This window comes from Mytilus edulis, chromosome 6 (genome assembly GCF_963676685.1).
Source record: "Mytilus edulis chromosome 6, xbMytEdul2.2, whole genome shotgun sequence".
Taxonomy (NCBI): Eukaryota; Metazoa; Mollusca; class Bivalvia; order Mytilida; family Mytilidae; genus Mytilus; species Mytilus edulis.
The window spans coordinates 70,984,812-70,998,180 of record NC_092349.1 but is presented as its reverse complement, the minus strand read 5'-3'; the positions used below and the strand labels follow the sequence as shown (position 1 = coordinate 70,998,180).

Here is a 13,369-nt window from a genome sequence, read left to right as displayed (position 1 = left end):
AATGTGTTTTCATAATTATGTGATATAGAGCAAAAAAAGGTAGCAGTTTTTTGTGTCTTGTTGTTAAGCATTTCCAGGGGAGATAATGTTATTTTTCACGGTGTGTTTGATAGGTTAGTTACATTGTAACATTATTTAATACACACTCAGAAAGTGGATTAAAATAGCCTCCCACACTAAATTAACTGAATTTTAATTATTATATTTACCGTAATGCTATTATATAAACTGCGGAGGTTCATATCACTTATATTCAACGTTTGTATATCGGATTTGTTTTACTATTGATGTTGAACGGTTCATAGTAAAAAAAAAAATCTGATAAAACCGTTGAATGTAAATGATATGAACCTCAGAAGTGTTATATATTGTCCTTTTATATAAGACCGGAGGTTCATATCATTAACATTCAACATTTTTTATCGAATGTTTGTTATTAACTATCAATGTTCAACGGTTCAACGGTTCAACATCGGTAGTTAAAAAAATCCGATAAAAATGAACGGTTCAACAATCCGATAAACATGTTGAATCTTAAAGATATGAAACTCTGAAGCCTTACATTATAGGACTATCGTTTATTAGTTCTTTATCCTAACTAAATGCTGTTTTTTTGTCGTGTCTATTAAAAAAGGGGGAGGGGCTTTTTAAACACCAAAATACCTTACAAATTTCAGGATTCGACACTAACGCATCCTACAATATTTGTTTACAGAATGAGAATTGAATTCCGATCCGTTTGTACGGGGAACATGTGGTTGCAACCCCCTCTTTAATTGCCTGTTCGATTTTTTTTTTTTGCAGTGTCGAAAAGGGAGATAGACAGCAGTTTGTTTTATCAAGAAGTTATGTACGTTCTGCTATACATTTGACAGTCAGTAATTATTCTGAAGTACACATGTCGACCAGAGGCATGGAACAGAGAGTAGAGGTTTTAAAGTACCAGATGCTTATCTGAGATTCCAATTTGAACTAAAGAAAGCAATATATAAAGATATGTAGGAGAAATAATCTATATGAATAAAGTTATGTTACAAAAGGAACTTGTTTTTTTTATATACAGAATTTGTCAAACGTCTCCATAACAGAAGAGATGTGAATGCATCCTTCATAGTCTTGTAATGCTAATGGTAATAATTTGTATAATTTCTGAGATGATATAGCAGTGCTATTGGTTTCCCCTTTCTCCTTCTTCAAAGAACTTGATCATCTGAACTCTTTCTTTTTTTTTAAATTGGAGCCCTGTTCAAGAACAGTTAAAAGAGCATATGCTTAATTTTCGTTATCTTTTAGAATCATTTTTTTTTTAAAAATAAAACAGGTTGTACATTCTACATAAAATATGCCAGTCAACCGCAAATGTTAACACCCAAAAAAGGTCTTTAGTATATTCATTTTTCAACTTACAAAATATGCCAAAGGTTTAAGCATACCAAACATTACTCTTGTACAAAACTGTAACAGATTATCAAAGACTATCTAGTAAGTACAATTTTAACCCAAGCCGCTGCTCTTTTAAGCACCGTCTTAGCAACGACTTGGTTGATTGTAAGAGTTCGGTGCAGAGACTGAAGACTTGAGACAATAACATGGAGATAAGTATGTATAAGAACAACGTTTTCAAGAATATAGGCGGGAGGGGGGGGGGGGGGGGGCTTTCGTCGGGGAAATATGTTTGATTAAACATAGGGAATCACTGGAGCGAGCTCCCCTTAGCTCAGTCTTAATTCCTTGTTGATGGATTGTTTCCTGGCTTGCTTTAGTAGAGTATTGTCTGCATGTTTCACACTCGAGTAATATATATACGCATGTGCAGTACATGAAATATGAAGACACCGGTGTACTACTATAGTACTTGACTTGTTACAGTGAGCAAGTATGAGAAAAATAGAGTGAGCCACCGTTTACGGTAAAAATTAATATAAGGGAACTTTGATATTCTTGAAAACTAGGGAGAGGTGTTTGAGAAAATTGAGTCTAATGTAAAAGGGTTAAATAAGTAAAGACTCTTAATGTCTTGCAAATTTTCGACTGTAGGTAAACTAAAAAGAAAAGAAAAAGATATAAATAGTAAATTCAAATCGTATGAATAATATTGGCGAACAAAAAAAGTATCACATTATGTCGCCGGACAATTGTAAGATGCTATAAAATAGACTAAAAATGTATCGAAAATATAGCACAAAAGAAACCATGAAATAACTCGGTGTAATCCCAATTTAAGATGCAAACACATCAAAAGAAAAACAAAATCACATCATATCTCTACATGACACAAAACAAAAACCAACTGCAATCAACAAATAAGACACAGAGAATAAAAAAAAATCCATTCGCGGGCAACTACCGACTTATTATACTGTATGATCGAACACAAACATAGATCCTGCTAACATGTTTAACCCCGCCACATTATTTATGTATGTGCCTGTCCCAAGTCAGGAGCCTGTAATTCAGTGGTTGTTGTTTGTTTATGTGTTACATATTTGTTTTTCGTTCATTTTTTTGTCGAGCCTGCAACTTTTGTTGCAGAAAGCTCGACATAGGAATACTGATCCTCCGGCGGCGGCGGCGGTGTTAGCTCACTTCTCAAAAGCTATATATTTTAGAAGGTGGAAGACCTGGATGCTTCATATTTGTATATAGATGCCTCATGTTACGAAGATTGTCAGTCAAATGTCCATTGTCCCTGACCTCATTTTCATGGTTCAGTGACCACTTGAAAAAAAAGTTCAGATTTTTTGCAATGTTAAATTCTCTCTTACTGTAAGTAATAGGATAACTATATTTAGTATGTGCGTACTTTGCAAGGTCCTCATGCCCGTCAGACAGTTTTCAATTGACCTCAACCTCATTTTATGGATCAGTGAACAAGGTTAAGTTTTGGTGGTCAAGTCCATATCTCGGATACTATAAGCAATAGGTTTGGTATATTCGGTGTATGGAAGGACTGTAAGGTGAACATGTCCAACTGGCAGGTGTCATCTGACCTTGACCTCATTTTCATGGTTCAGTGGTTATAGTTAAGTTTTTGTGTTTTGGTCTGTTTTTCTCATACTTTATGCAATAGGTCTACTATATTTGTTGTATGGAATGATTGTAAGGTGTACATTTCTAGCGGGCAGGTGTCATCTGACCTTGACCTCATTTTCATGGTTCAGTGGTTATAGTTAAGTTTTTGTGTTTTGGTCTGTTTTTCTCATACTTTATGCAATAGGTTTACTATATTTGTTGTATGGAATGATTGTAAGGTGTACATGTCTAGCGGGCAGATGTCATCTGACCTTGACCTCATTTTCATGGTTCAGTGGTCAAAGTTAAGTTTTTGAGTTTTGGTCTTTTTATCTAATACTATATGTCATAGGTCAACTATATTTTGTGTATGGAAATATTTTATGATCTATATGTCAGTCGTGCAGGTTTTATTTGACCTTGACCTGGTTTTCAAGGTTCATTGCTCAGTGTTAAGTTTCTGTGTTTTGGTCTATTTTCTTAAACTATAAGCAATAGGTCAACTATATTTGTTGTATGGAAGCATTGTTAGCTGTACATGTCTGCCTGGCATATGGTTCAACTGACCTTGACCTCATTTTCATGGTTCATGTTAAGTCTATGTGACCGTCGTAATAAAGCTTTAGATTTAGGAGTATCAGCATAATATCAATGATTAGTAAAGAAGGCGAGACATTTCTGTGTGTGCACTCTTGTTTTTATATAAATAAGGCCGTTAGTTTTCTCGTTTGAATTGTTTTACTTTGGTATATCTGAGCCTTTTATAGCTGACTATGCGGTATGGGCTTTGCTCATTGTTGAAGGCCGTACGGTGAATATGACACCGACGAAATAAGACGCAAACTAAATTACAAGAAGTTGCAAGATAAATAAATGACGTATAAAAAATAATTCCGAACGACAATTGGTTAACACAAACAAAAGGAGTACAACGATATAAATTTATGCTACCCCAAAAACTCAACTTCACAATGGTCAACCAATACGGGTTACTGTATAACTAAGGTATAACAAAATGTGTAACAACACTTTTTTAAATAATACAGAAATTATGACTGTCGGTGTAATTGTAATTGTTAAAGAAAAAAACATGTCAAACATGCAAATATCATTTAAAAAAATTAGTTTTAATCACTTAAAAATCATGTGATGTTACATATATAGGACGGGTGTGTTCGATTCAAAAAATAATTAACAAAACCCCGTCATATAACATCCAACTTTGAAATTGCGTCCAAATGTCAAATTTAGGTGTGCCACTTTGGGAATGGTCTTAAACGATTGGCAATTCATTTCTCAATTTTTGTAATTTTTCCCAGATTTTTTCTATGTCCAGCAAAAAAAAGTAGCAGTTTATAAGGAGACCCCCTAAATGACGTAACAGCTTGACTTATGGTCGTTTTAAAAACGATTGTTTGCAAGTTGCATTGTCAACAATTGTACAATATGAAAATTAAACAACGTGAATGCAAATATTTATAATGACTGTACGGAAAGTAACTTTTGTGACATCTTGACAACCGTATACAAAGTTCATTTCACTTTTCTACCTTCTAAACACAACAGGTCGAATTCTTTTGTTCTATTTAAACCGCATATCGGACTGTAGTAATATATTAAAATATTTCATTTTACATTTTTTTTTAATTTATTTCTATGATCGTATGTTATTGTATTTTGTATATGCTTACTCTTTGTGCCATATTTACATGTGACAAAGTGTTTTTACTGAAGGAATACAATGCTACGCTATATCATAGAATTAGTTATTATATAGAAAGTCTGATTAATTGTAACATTGAATGGGGCCCTGTCGAATTATAACATATTCCTACCTTCTTCGGAAATTCAAAAAAAGACTAAATGTAATTCATAAATTGATAACCATTATGTATACCTCATGAACAAAATAATACAAAACAACGTCAAGCTCACTTAAAACGAATAGAAGAAAGTACCGTTGAAACTTTGCCTTTAAGTCTTTTAGTGCCTTTTTCTTCTCATTCTTTGAGGAAAAGCTTGTTGTGGAATATATTGTAGCCTGTGCCAAGAGATCGTTGAGGCTACACTGCTGGTGTGGGGTTTCTGGTCGTACAAACGGGATATCTGTTTCCTCCTCAATAACCATATATAACGTATCCACAATAGCTTGTGTGAGTTTAGAATCGTCGCTAGCGGTTGCTTTCTGCAAATCGGACATCAAGCTAATTATTGTGTCGGTTTGTTTTTCATTGGACGGATTATTCATCCGTGTCTTCATTTCTTCTATTTCTTTCATGGATATCTCTTCTTCTTGTTTTGAGTTTTTACATTCTTTATTCATATCGAAATACAATCGGAGAGCTGCTTCTGGGGTTTTAATAATTTCTTCGATCTTCCCTTTGATTTCATTGGCTTCTGTCTCAGTAATATTAGCTATTAGATTGCTATCTAGGAAATAGTGCTTGAGATATCTTTTGTCTAAGCACTCTATCATGTAGGATAAAACACTCACAAGTGCTAATAATATTGTAGAATGACGATCAAAGAGAGCAGGATCGATTTGTCCACACTGATGGTAAAAGGCAGTTTTCCAGTGAAACGTGGTAAGTACTGAAAAATAATGTTTAAGGTATCCTTTCTGGAGGGATTTAAGGAGTAGGAAACATAATCTTTGTTCAGAACTAAGGTTTGAAGCTAGGATAATTTCCGCTTGATTGAAGCCGAGACAAAAATCGATGTCGGCAGAAGGGTTGACAATTGCCGGCTTAGCTACAACGTACACCTCCGACTGGCAGATTTTTTCCACAGCTTCCGCGCTGGGCCACAGAACTTTGTCGCTGGTAAGTATCCGAACTCGCCATTCTTCCAGACATTTCAGTTTTCCCTTAAGAGGAAATGCAGCGATGAAATCGTTGCTGGATTTATAATTAAATTTAATCCGGAATACATTTTTTCCAGATGAATCCTCAATGTAATGTCTGTCGTTTGCCTCTGTGCCCTTTGGATGAAAAGACGTCAGCTTGGCTACATTGTGTACTGCATTATCAGAATTGACTGCCTCTATTAAACCAGCGAAGGTTTGATACATGGCAGTACCAGACTTGTTGTGTGGTTTTATTTCAGCAAGTACGGTTATAAGGTTGTTAAGAAGAGATTTCATACTTGGAGATAAATCACTTAAATCCATTACCGATTGGAAATATTTTTTCGTAGCTCTAATATCTGTATCCTGTTTTCTTATATATATTTCTTCATTAGCTCCCCCAACCATCTGGAAGCCAACATAATGTTCTTCGCACATGCCAGGTTTAGCGTCACGGTTGATGCCGACACGATTATAATGTAACCCCTTAGAAACAAGTGGCATTGTAAATACCTGCAACAGACCGCACATTATTTTAAAAGCCTCTCTATCGACTTCTTTTAGAATACGACTGTGGATGTATTTCCCGTTTACCAAATTGTGGGTAAATGAATGTTTAAATTTGTCACCTCTAACGTGAACAAAACAAGGTAGATCCTCTCTATGTTCTAAAGCCTCTACGGGTATGGAAACCCCTGATATAATCAGGTAGTCAAAGTCGCCTTCGTTCATGTTTGACCGCAGCCTCGTTTTTTCTGCCGTGCTCCCCACTACCATACACCACTCTTTGCCAAAATGAGAGGCAAATTTTGTAATATATTTGCAGTACCTGCTTTGCCGTGCATCATTCGGTACTTGTTGGCTTTGGTCCTCTAACATTTTGTAGAAATTCTGGACAGACCAGTTTTCATTCTGCATGTTACTCTAAAAAATACAATTAAGATATCTAATGGATAGAAAAATAAATTTGAATTAATCAGGATTGACGATCTTCTCCTTTTCATATGTGACACAACATCAATTTTCTTCGTCATTTTCATTTTCATTTTTTTCCTATCGGTTATATTCAATAAAAATGCCTTTCGATACCATCTTTGTCATGAATTTTTTTTTTGAGGAGTATTGTGGAAAATGTGTTTTCTTCTTAGAATTGATGTGTTCCCCTCGGATTTACTTTGTAAGCAGATTTTTTTATCTCAATCGGTTTATGGCTTTTTAGCACCGGTAAAAAGTAAAATCACAAAAATACTGCGGGAAAATCAAAAAGACAAGTCCCTAATCAAATGGCAAAATCAAAAGCTCAAAGACATCAAACGAATGAATATCAACTGCCATATTCTTTTCACGGTACAAGCATTTTCTTATATGGTGGATTAAACCTGGTTTTAAAACCTCTCACTTGTATGACAGTCACATCAAATACTATTATTTTGACTATAATATGTGAACAAGCAGACATTATGGGTAATATGTCAAAAATAATTTTAATCATTATAAAAACAAACAAATATTGAACAAAGAAGCACAAAATGACATATAGACCAAGCAAAAACAACTGTTGCCTTTTCGTATATGTTTTTGTTATGTATGGTCGATATTAACCGTCTTATCGTTATGTATGGTTGATATTAACTGTATTATCGTAATGTATGGTTGATATTAACCGTCTTATCTTTATGTATGGTTGATATTAACCGTCCTATATTTGTGTATGGTTGATAATAACCGTGTTATCGTTATGTATGGTTGATATTAACCGTCTTATCGTTATGTATGGTTGATATTAACCGTGTTATCGTTATGTATGGTTGGTATTAACCGTCTTATCATTATGTATGGTTGATATTAACCGTATTATCGTTATGTATGGTTGATATTAACCGTATTATCGTTATGTATGGTTGATTTTCACCGTATTATCGTTATGTATGGTTGGTATTAACTGTATTATCGTTATGTATGGTTGATATTAACTGTATTATCGTAATGTATGGTTGATATTAACCGTCTTATCGTTATGTATGGTTGATATTAACTGTATTATCGTTATGTATGGTTGATATTAACCGTATTATCGTTATGTATGGTTGATATTAACCGTGTTATCGTTATGTATGGTTGATATTAACTGTATAATCGTTATGTATGGTTGATATTAACCGTATTATCGTTATGTATGGTTGATTTTCACCGTATTATCGTTATGTATGGTTGATATTAACTGTATTATCGTTATGTATGGTTGATATTAACCGTATTATCGTTATGTATGGTTGATATTAACCGTCTTATCGTTATGTAGCCGTATTATCGTTATGTATGGTTTATATTAACCGTATTATCGTTATGTATGGTTGATATTAACCGTATTATCGTTATGTATGGTTGATTTTCACCGTATTATCGTTATGTATGGTCGATGTGAACCTGCCTTCCGTTGTCTATGGTCGATATGAACCTTTCTATCTCTATCATGGTAACCCTTTCTTACTGTCTGGAAGATTTTATAACAGATCTTTTGTATGCTGTAAATATTACAAAAAGTTTACTTCCGAGACGGTTTTTTAAATTCCTTCAAATCCTCGATAAATAAAGGCAATAGTAGTATACTGCGGTTCAATAATCATAAATCAATATAACCGAAACGACTCCGGATGGCAACCAAAAACAGAGGGAAATCCATCAACTATAAGAGGAAACAAATAACCAAAAACAAAATCAATTCAGGAAAATGAACAACAGAAATATGGAACTGCTACAAAAACAAACGCCAATATACATAGACACGTAAAAGTGAGAATCAGTAGTGTTGCAATGTCAATTATTTAACAAATTCTTCGCTGGAAAAACTGAAGTCTGGCTTTCAGCATGACATTAAATTTTAGAAGCGGATAGAATAATGATAAGAAAAACAAAAAAACTCCCAGGAAAATTGAACACGGAAAGTTACTTATCAAATGGCAAAATCAAAAGCTCAGAGATATCAAACGAATGGTAGTCACAGTTCTTGAACTTCATTAACACCCTTACTGAACCACTAGAGTACATAATAGTTTATTCTCATAAGAAAGATGCCCATTACATGCTCATTCCAAGTCCATGTAATATATATAAAAACCCGTCAGTAAGAATTATTATATGATGTCAGAGAAAATATTTAAGACGGTCATAAAACTCATGTCAGTAACGAATATAACATTAATAGGTTGCGTATTTTTTTGTATTGTTTACAATTTATCTCTATCTATAATAGTACTCAAGATAATAACCAAATACGACAAAATTTCTTTCAAATTACCAATTCAGGGGCATCAACCCAACAACCGGTTGTCCGATTCATCTAAAAATTTCAGAGAAGATAGATCTTCACTTGATAAACAATGTTTCCATGTCAGATTTGCTCTTAATGCTTTAGTTTCAGAGTTATAAGCCAAAAGCTACATTTTACCCCCATGTTCTATTTTTAGCCATGGCGGCTATCTTGGTTGGTTGGCCGGGTCACCGGACACATTTTTTAGATACCCCAATGATGATTGTGGCCAAGTTGGGTTAAGTTTGGCCCTGTAGTTTCAGAGAAGAAGATTTTTGTAAAAGTTAACGACGACGGTCAACGACGGACGACGGCCGCCAAGTGATGAGAATTGAATAACAGCAGCAGGCTTATGCATATGAGTTTGTAAATGCTTATCCCATATGCAGGTGCAGTTGGTATTTTGTTCCTATGGTGGGGGAAAATTGATCATTTCCAAATTAAAAGCGTCTTTTTTGTCATTGATTTTGGTTCTGAGATGACCGCGTATGTCAATTGAGAGGGAACAGCCTTATAATGGGACAGACTGAAAGCTGAATGATCAATACCTATTAGGATAAGACTGCACACACTGAAATATATCGCCTTCTTTACTAACAATTGATTGCATGGTGATAGTCCTAAATATAAGGCTTCACTACCAGTAACATATAAATTTAACATGATCCAAGAAAATGAGGTGAAGTTCAGATGAATCATGCTGTGTACACCTTACAATCAACCAATGTATTAAATATAGTTTACCTATTGTTTATAGTATCCAAGGAACATGAAAATGAGGTCAAGGTCAGATGATACCTACCAGACAGACATATACACCTTACAATCCTTCAAAACAACAAATATAGTTGATATATTGCTAATAGTTAAAGAAAAACAGACCATATCAGAAAATGTTTACACTGAGAACTGAACCGTGAAAATGAAGTCAAGGTTAAATAAAACCTACAAGACTGACGTATATATCATACAATATTTCCATATACCTAGTATCGTTGATCGATTGAATATAGTATAAGAAAAAGAATTTAAAAAAACCTCAAAAACTTACCTTTGACCACTGAACCATGTAAATGAGGTCACGGTCAAACGACACCTGCCAGTCGGACATGTACACCTGACAATTATTCAATATACCAAATATATTAGAACTATTGTTATAGTATCTAATATATGGACTTGACCACGAAAACTTAACCTTGTTCACTAATACGGTCGAGGTCAAATGACGGGCATCAGGTTCGCAATACTACATATAGTTATGTTTTTTTTCAAGTAGTCCCTGAACCATGAAAATCAGCCAAAAGGACAATGGACATATGACAGACGGAAACCGTGTAACATAAGGCATCTATATACAAAATATGAAGCATCCAGATCGTTAAACTTCTAAAATATAAAGCTTTTAAGAAGTAAGCTAACGCTGCCGCCGCCAGATTACTATCCCTTTGTCGAGCTTTCTGCGACAAAAGTCATAGGCTCTACAAAAGCTTCGTGTCTTAAATGATCAGCTATTTTCTATAGTTATACAGTCCTAAAGTTAAGGTGATAATATTTATGTACCTACCATTATTTTTGACAGCCGTTGTATTGATTTGAAAGTGAAAGTTTGATTTGTATGAATCACGATCTATTTTTAACGAGATTTTAAGTATTGAAACTTTTCAAAAAATTAATACGTTGTAACAAAGATAAATGTGACCTTTATTTTATTGTATCTGGTTGCAAATGATCTCGATAATTTGAGATTAAGGTCCAGTGACAATGACTGACAGACACAGACTGACCATGATAATCACTATATGAAGTTATACAACTCATAGTATCCTCGGTAAAAGTGACAAAAAGTATTTAACATGTTTAAGTAATTGCCAATTATTTGACAGAACTTATACATACAAGGAAGTATCGCTTCCGCAATACTCAAAACTTCAGGATAGATTTATCATTTTGTATAACGTATTTATAAATGTATTAATAACAAAGTAAACATTGAATATATGTTACTACCTGTCATGATAAGGTCTTCAATCTAAATAAATATCTGTAATAAAATATTTACAATAAAGGAAATTAGGTATCAAACCAGAGGCGGATTTAGGGGGGCCGGGGGCCGCCCCCCCCCCTTTTGGGAAAAAATTTGGTTGCTTATATAGGGAATCACTGAAGCGTGACTGGAGCGGGCCCCCTCTTAGGTCAGTCAGTGGGCCCCCACTTATGAAAATTTCTGGATCCGCCACTGCAAACCATAACACAATACAGTACATGCACAATACAGTACATGCACAAAACACGAAACAAAAACAAAAGGAAAACCAATTGTATTACTGTTTTTATCTATAAGTCACAGTAAAACCTTCAGCAAAGGAAAAAACATAAATTTCAGCTTACTGCAAGTTTAAGAGGCCATAGCACCGTTTGTTGATACTAGCGCTGGAAGAAAACTAACATATTTCTTTCATGAATTTGTACTGGTGAAAAGATGAAACTCACTTTTATTAGATAAAGTCATCTATATTCACCCTAACAGTGGATTTTAGTAATCTGTAATTTCTGAGAGAACTTCTCGAAAAAAACAATGTTTCGACAAGACAAACTAATTTTTTAACAAACTTTATTTTCTGTGCACGTGCAAAACCAGGTTTCATCCACCAATGTCTACATAAGAAAATGACTGTACCAAGTTAGGAATATGACAGTTTTTATCCATTCGTTTGATAAGTTTGAGCTTTTGATTTTGTCATTTGATTTGGGACTTTCCTTTTTGAAGTTCAGTTTTTTTGTGATTTTACTTTTTTTATTTAAACATCTTTTTTTCTATTACATTGACGAAAAAGAAATTTTCATTTGCAATTTAAATTTCAATCTCCTAATATTTAATTGAAGCAAACTAATTTGTTGTTTTTGTTTTCACTCTTCCAACTTTTTCTCTAGAAATATAGATTGAAAAGTGAAATCACAAAAATACTGAATTCCGAGGAAAATTCAAAACGGAAAATCCCTAATCAATTGGCAAAATCAAGAATAATACACACCAAACGAATGGACAACAACTGTCATATTCCTGACTAGGTACAGGCATTTTCAAACAAATGTAGAAACTGGTTGATTGAACCTGGTTTTATAGTTTTAAACCTCTCACTTTTATGACAGTTGCATCAAATTCCGTTATTTTTAAAACGATGCGTGAACCAGCAGATATAATCGGTAAAATAGTCAAAATATGGCTACAGCAGTCATCACTGTTTTTGGACAATAGTCCCAATACGGTCTGCTTTGTCGATACCTATTAATAAAACAGTGTATCTAACATGATCATTCTTTATCTATAATCATATAGCCCTAAAAGTAAAGGTGATATTTATCATGTTTATGTTCTTACCATATTTTTTGACAGACTTCTTATTAAACTCAAAGCGAAAGTTGTTATCAAAGTTGCATTACAGGTTACAATACACCATTCGGTTGTATGGGCGCAGCCATTTTATGAGCATAACATGGTATTCAGAATTAAGAGTATGACTAACCCTGATTGGTTGATAAGTGCGCCCGTAATTTTTTATTATTAGAGACTTCGTGCATTCTGCATGATATGATAGGCCACACAAAATATTTTCTTTACCCCTATCGGACACGAGACGTCTTTTCAACGCTAGGACGAGACACGTATTTTTAGGTGCAAAATTGATAGGCATGGGAGATAAGTACAAAATACGCTAAGAAAAGCAACGCGAACCTATATTTTTTGGACCCAAAAATACTGTCCGAATAACTTTTCTGTAATTCTAGCAAAGTTTCGTTAAAAAAATTAACTTCCTAAAGTCTGTATCTCAAAAAAGGGCTATCATTGTCGCCTATGGGAACATTACTTGTTTATTTCAATCTACAAATGTATCAAATCTGTACTAAATGACGATCTATTTTTAGTATAATATTCGAACTTTTACAAAACTTACTACGTTGAAACAGATATATGTATCTGACTGCAGATAATAGGAACGGGGTACATAAAGGGAAAAAAACTTGTAGTTCACAGGTCCAGTCATAATTTATCTGTAATCCGATGATCGTATCAAATTTTCAAATTATGATCATATGTATATATGGACGTAAACACACCAAATATAATTACCTAGAAGAACCACTTAAGATTCACTTAACTGGGATTTTCGAAGCAGATGTCAGAAAGATGTAAAATATTG

General features: G+C 34.0%; 1 protein-coding gene across 2 annotated transcripts; it reads right to left on the bottom strand.

Annotated features, from left to right (window-relative positions):
* Positions 1-3,939: 3,939 nt before the first annotated feature.
* On the bottom strand, positions 3,940-12,661 carry LOC139528310 (uncharacterized). Of its 2 annotated transcripts, none has more exons than XM_071324237.1 (2): positions 10,735-10,831; positions 3,940-6,781 (listed from the first exon to the last, which is right to left on the bottom strand). In XM_071324237.1, exons 1-2 carry the CDS (start codon positions 10,735-10,737, stop codon positions 4,883-4,885), a joined length of 1,902 nt encoding a protein of 633 aa, XP_071180338.1. In that variant the 5' UTR covers positions 10,738-10,831; the 3' UTR covers positions 3,940-4,882. The 2 variants fall into 2 exon arrangements, with proteins under 2 accessions (XP_071180338.1, XP_071180339.1); XM_071324238.1 differs by lacking the exon at positions 10,735-10,831 and adding an exon at positions 12,550-12,661 and having other exon boundaries at positions 4,476-6,781.
* Between the last annotated feature and the right edge of the window lie 708 nt (positions 12,662-13,369).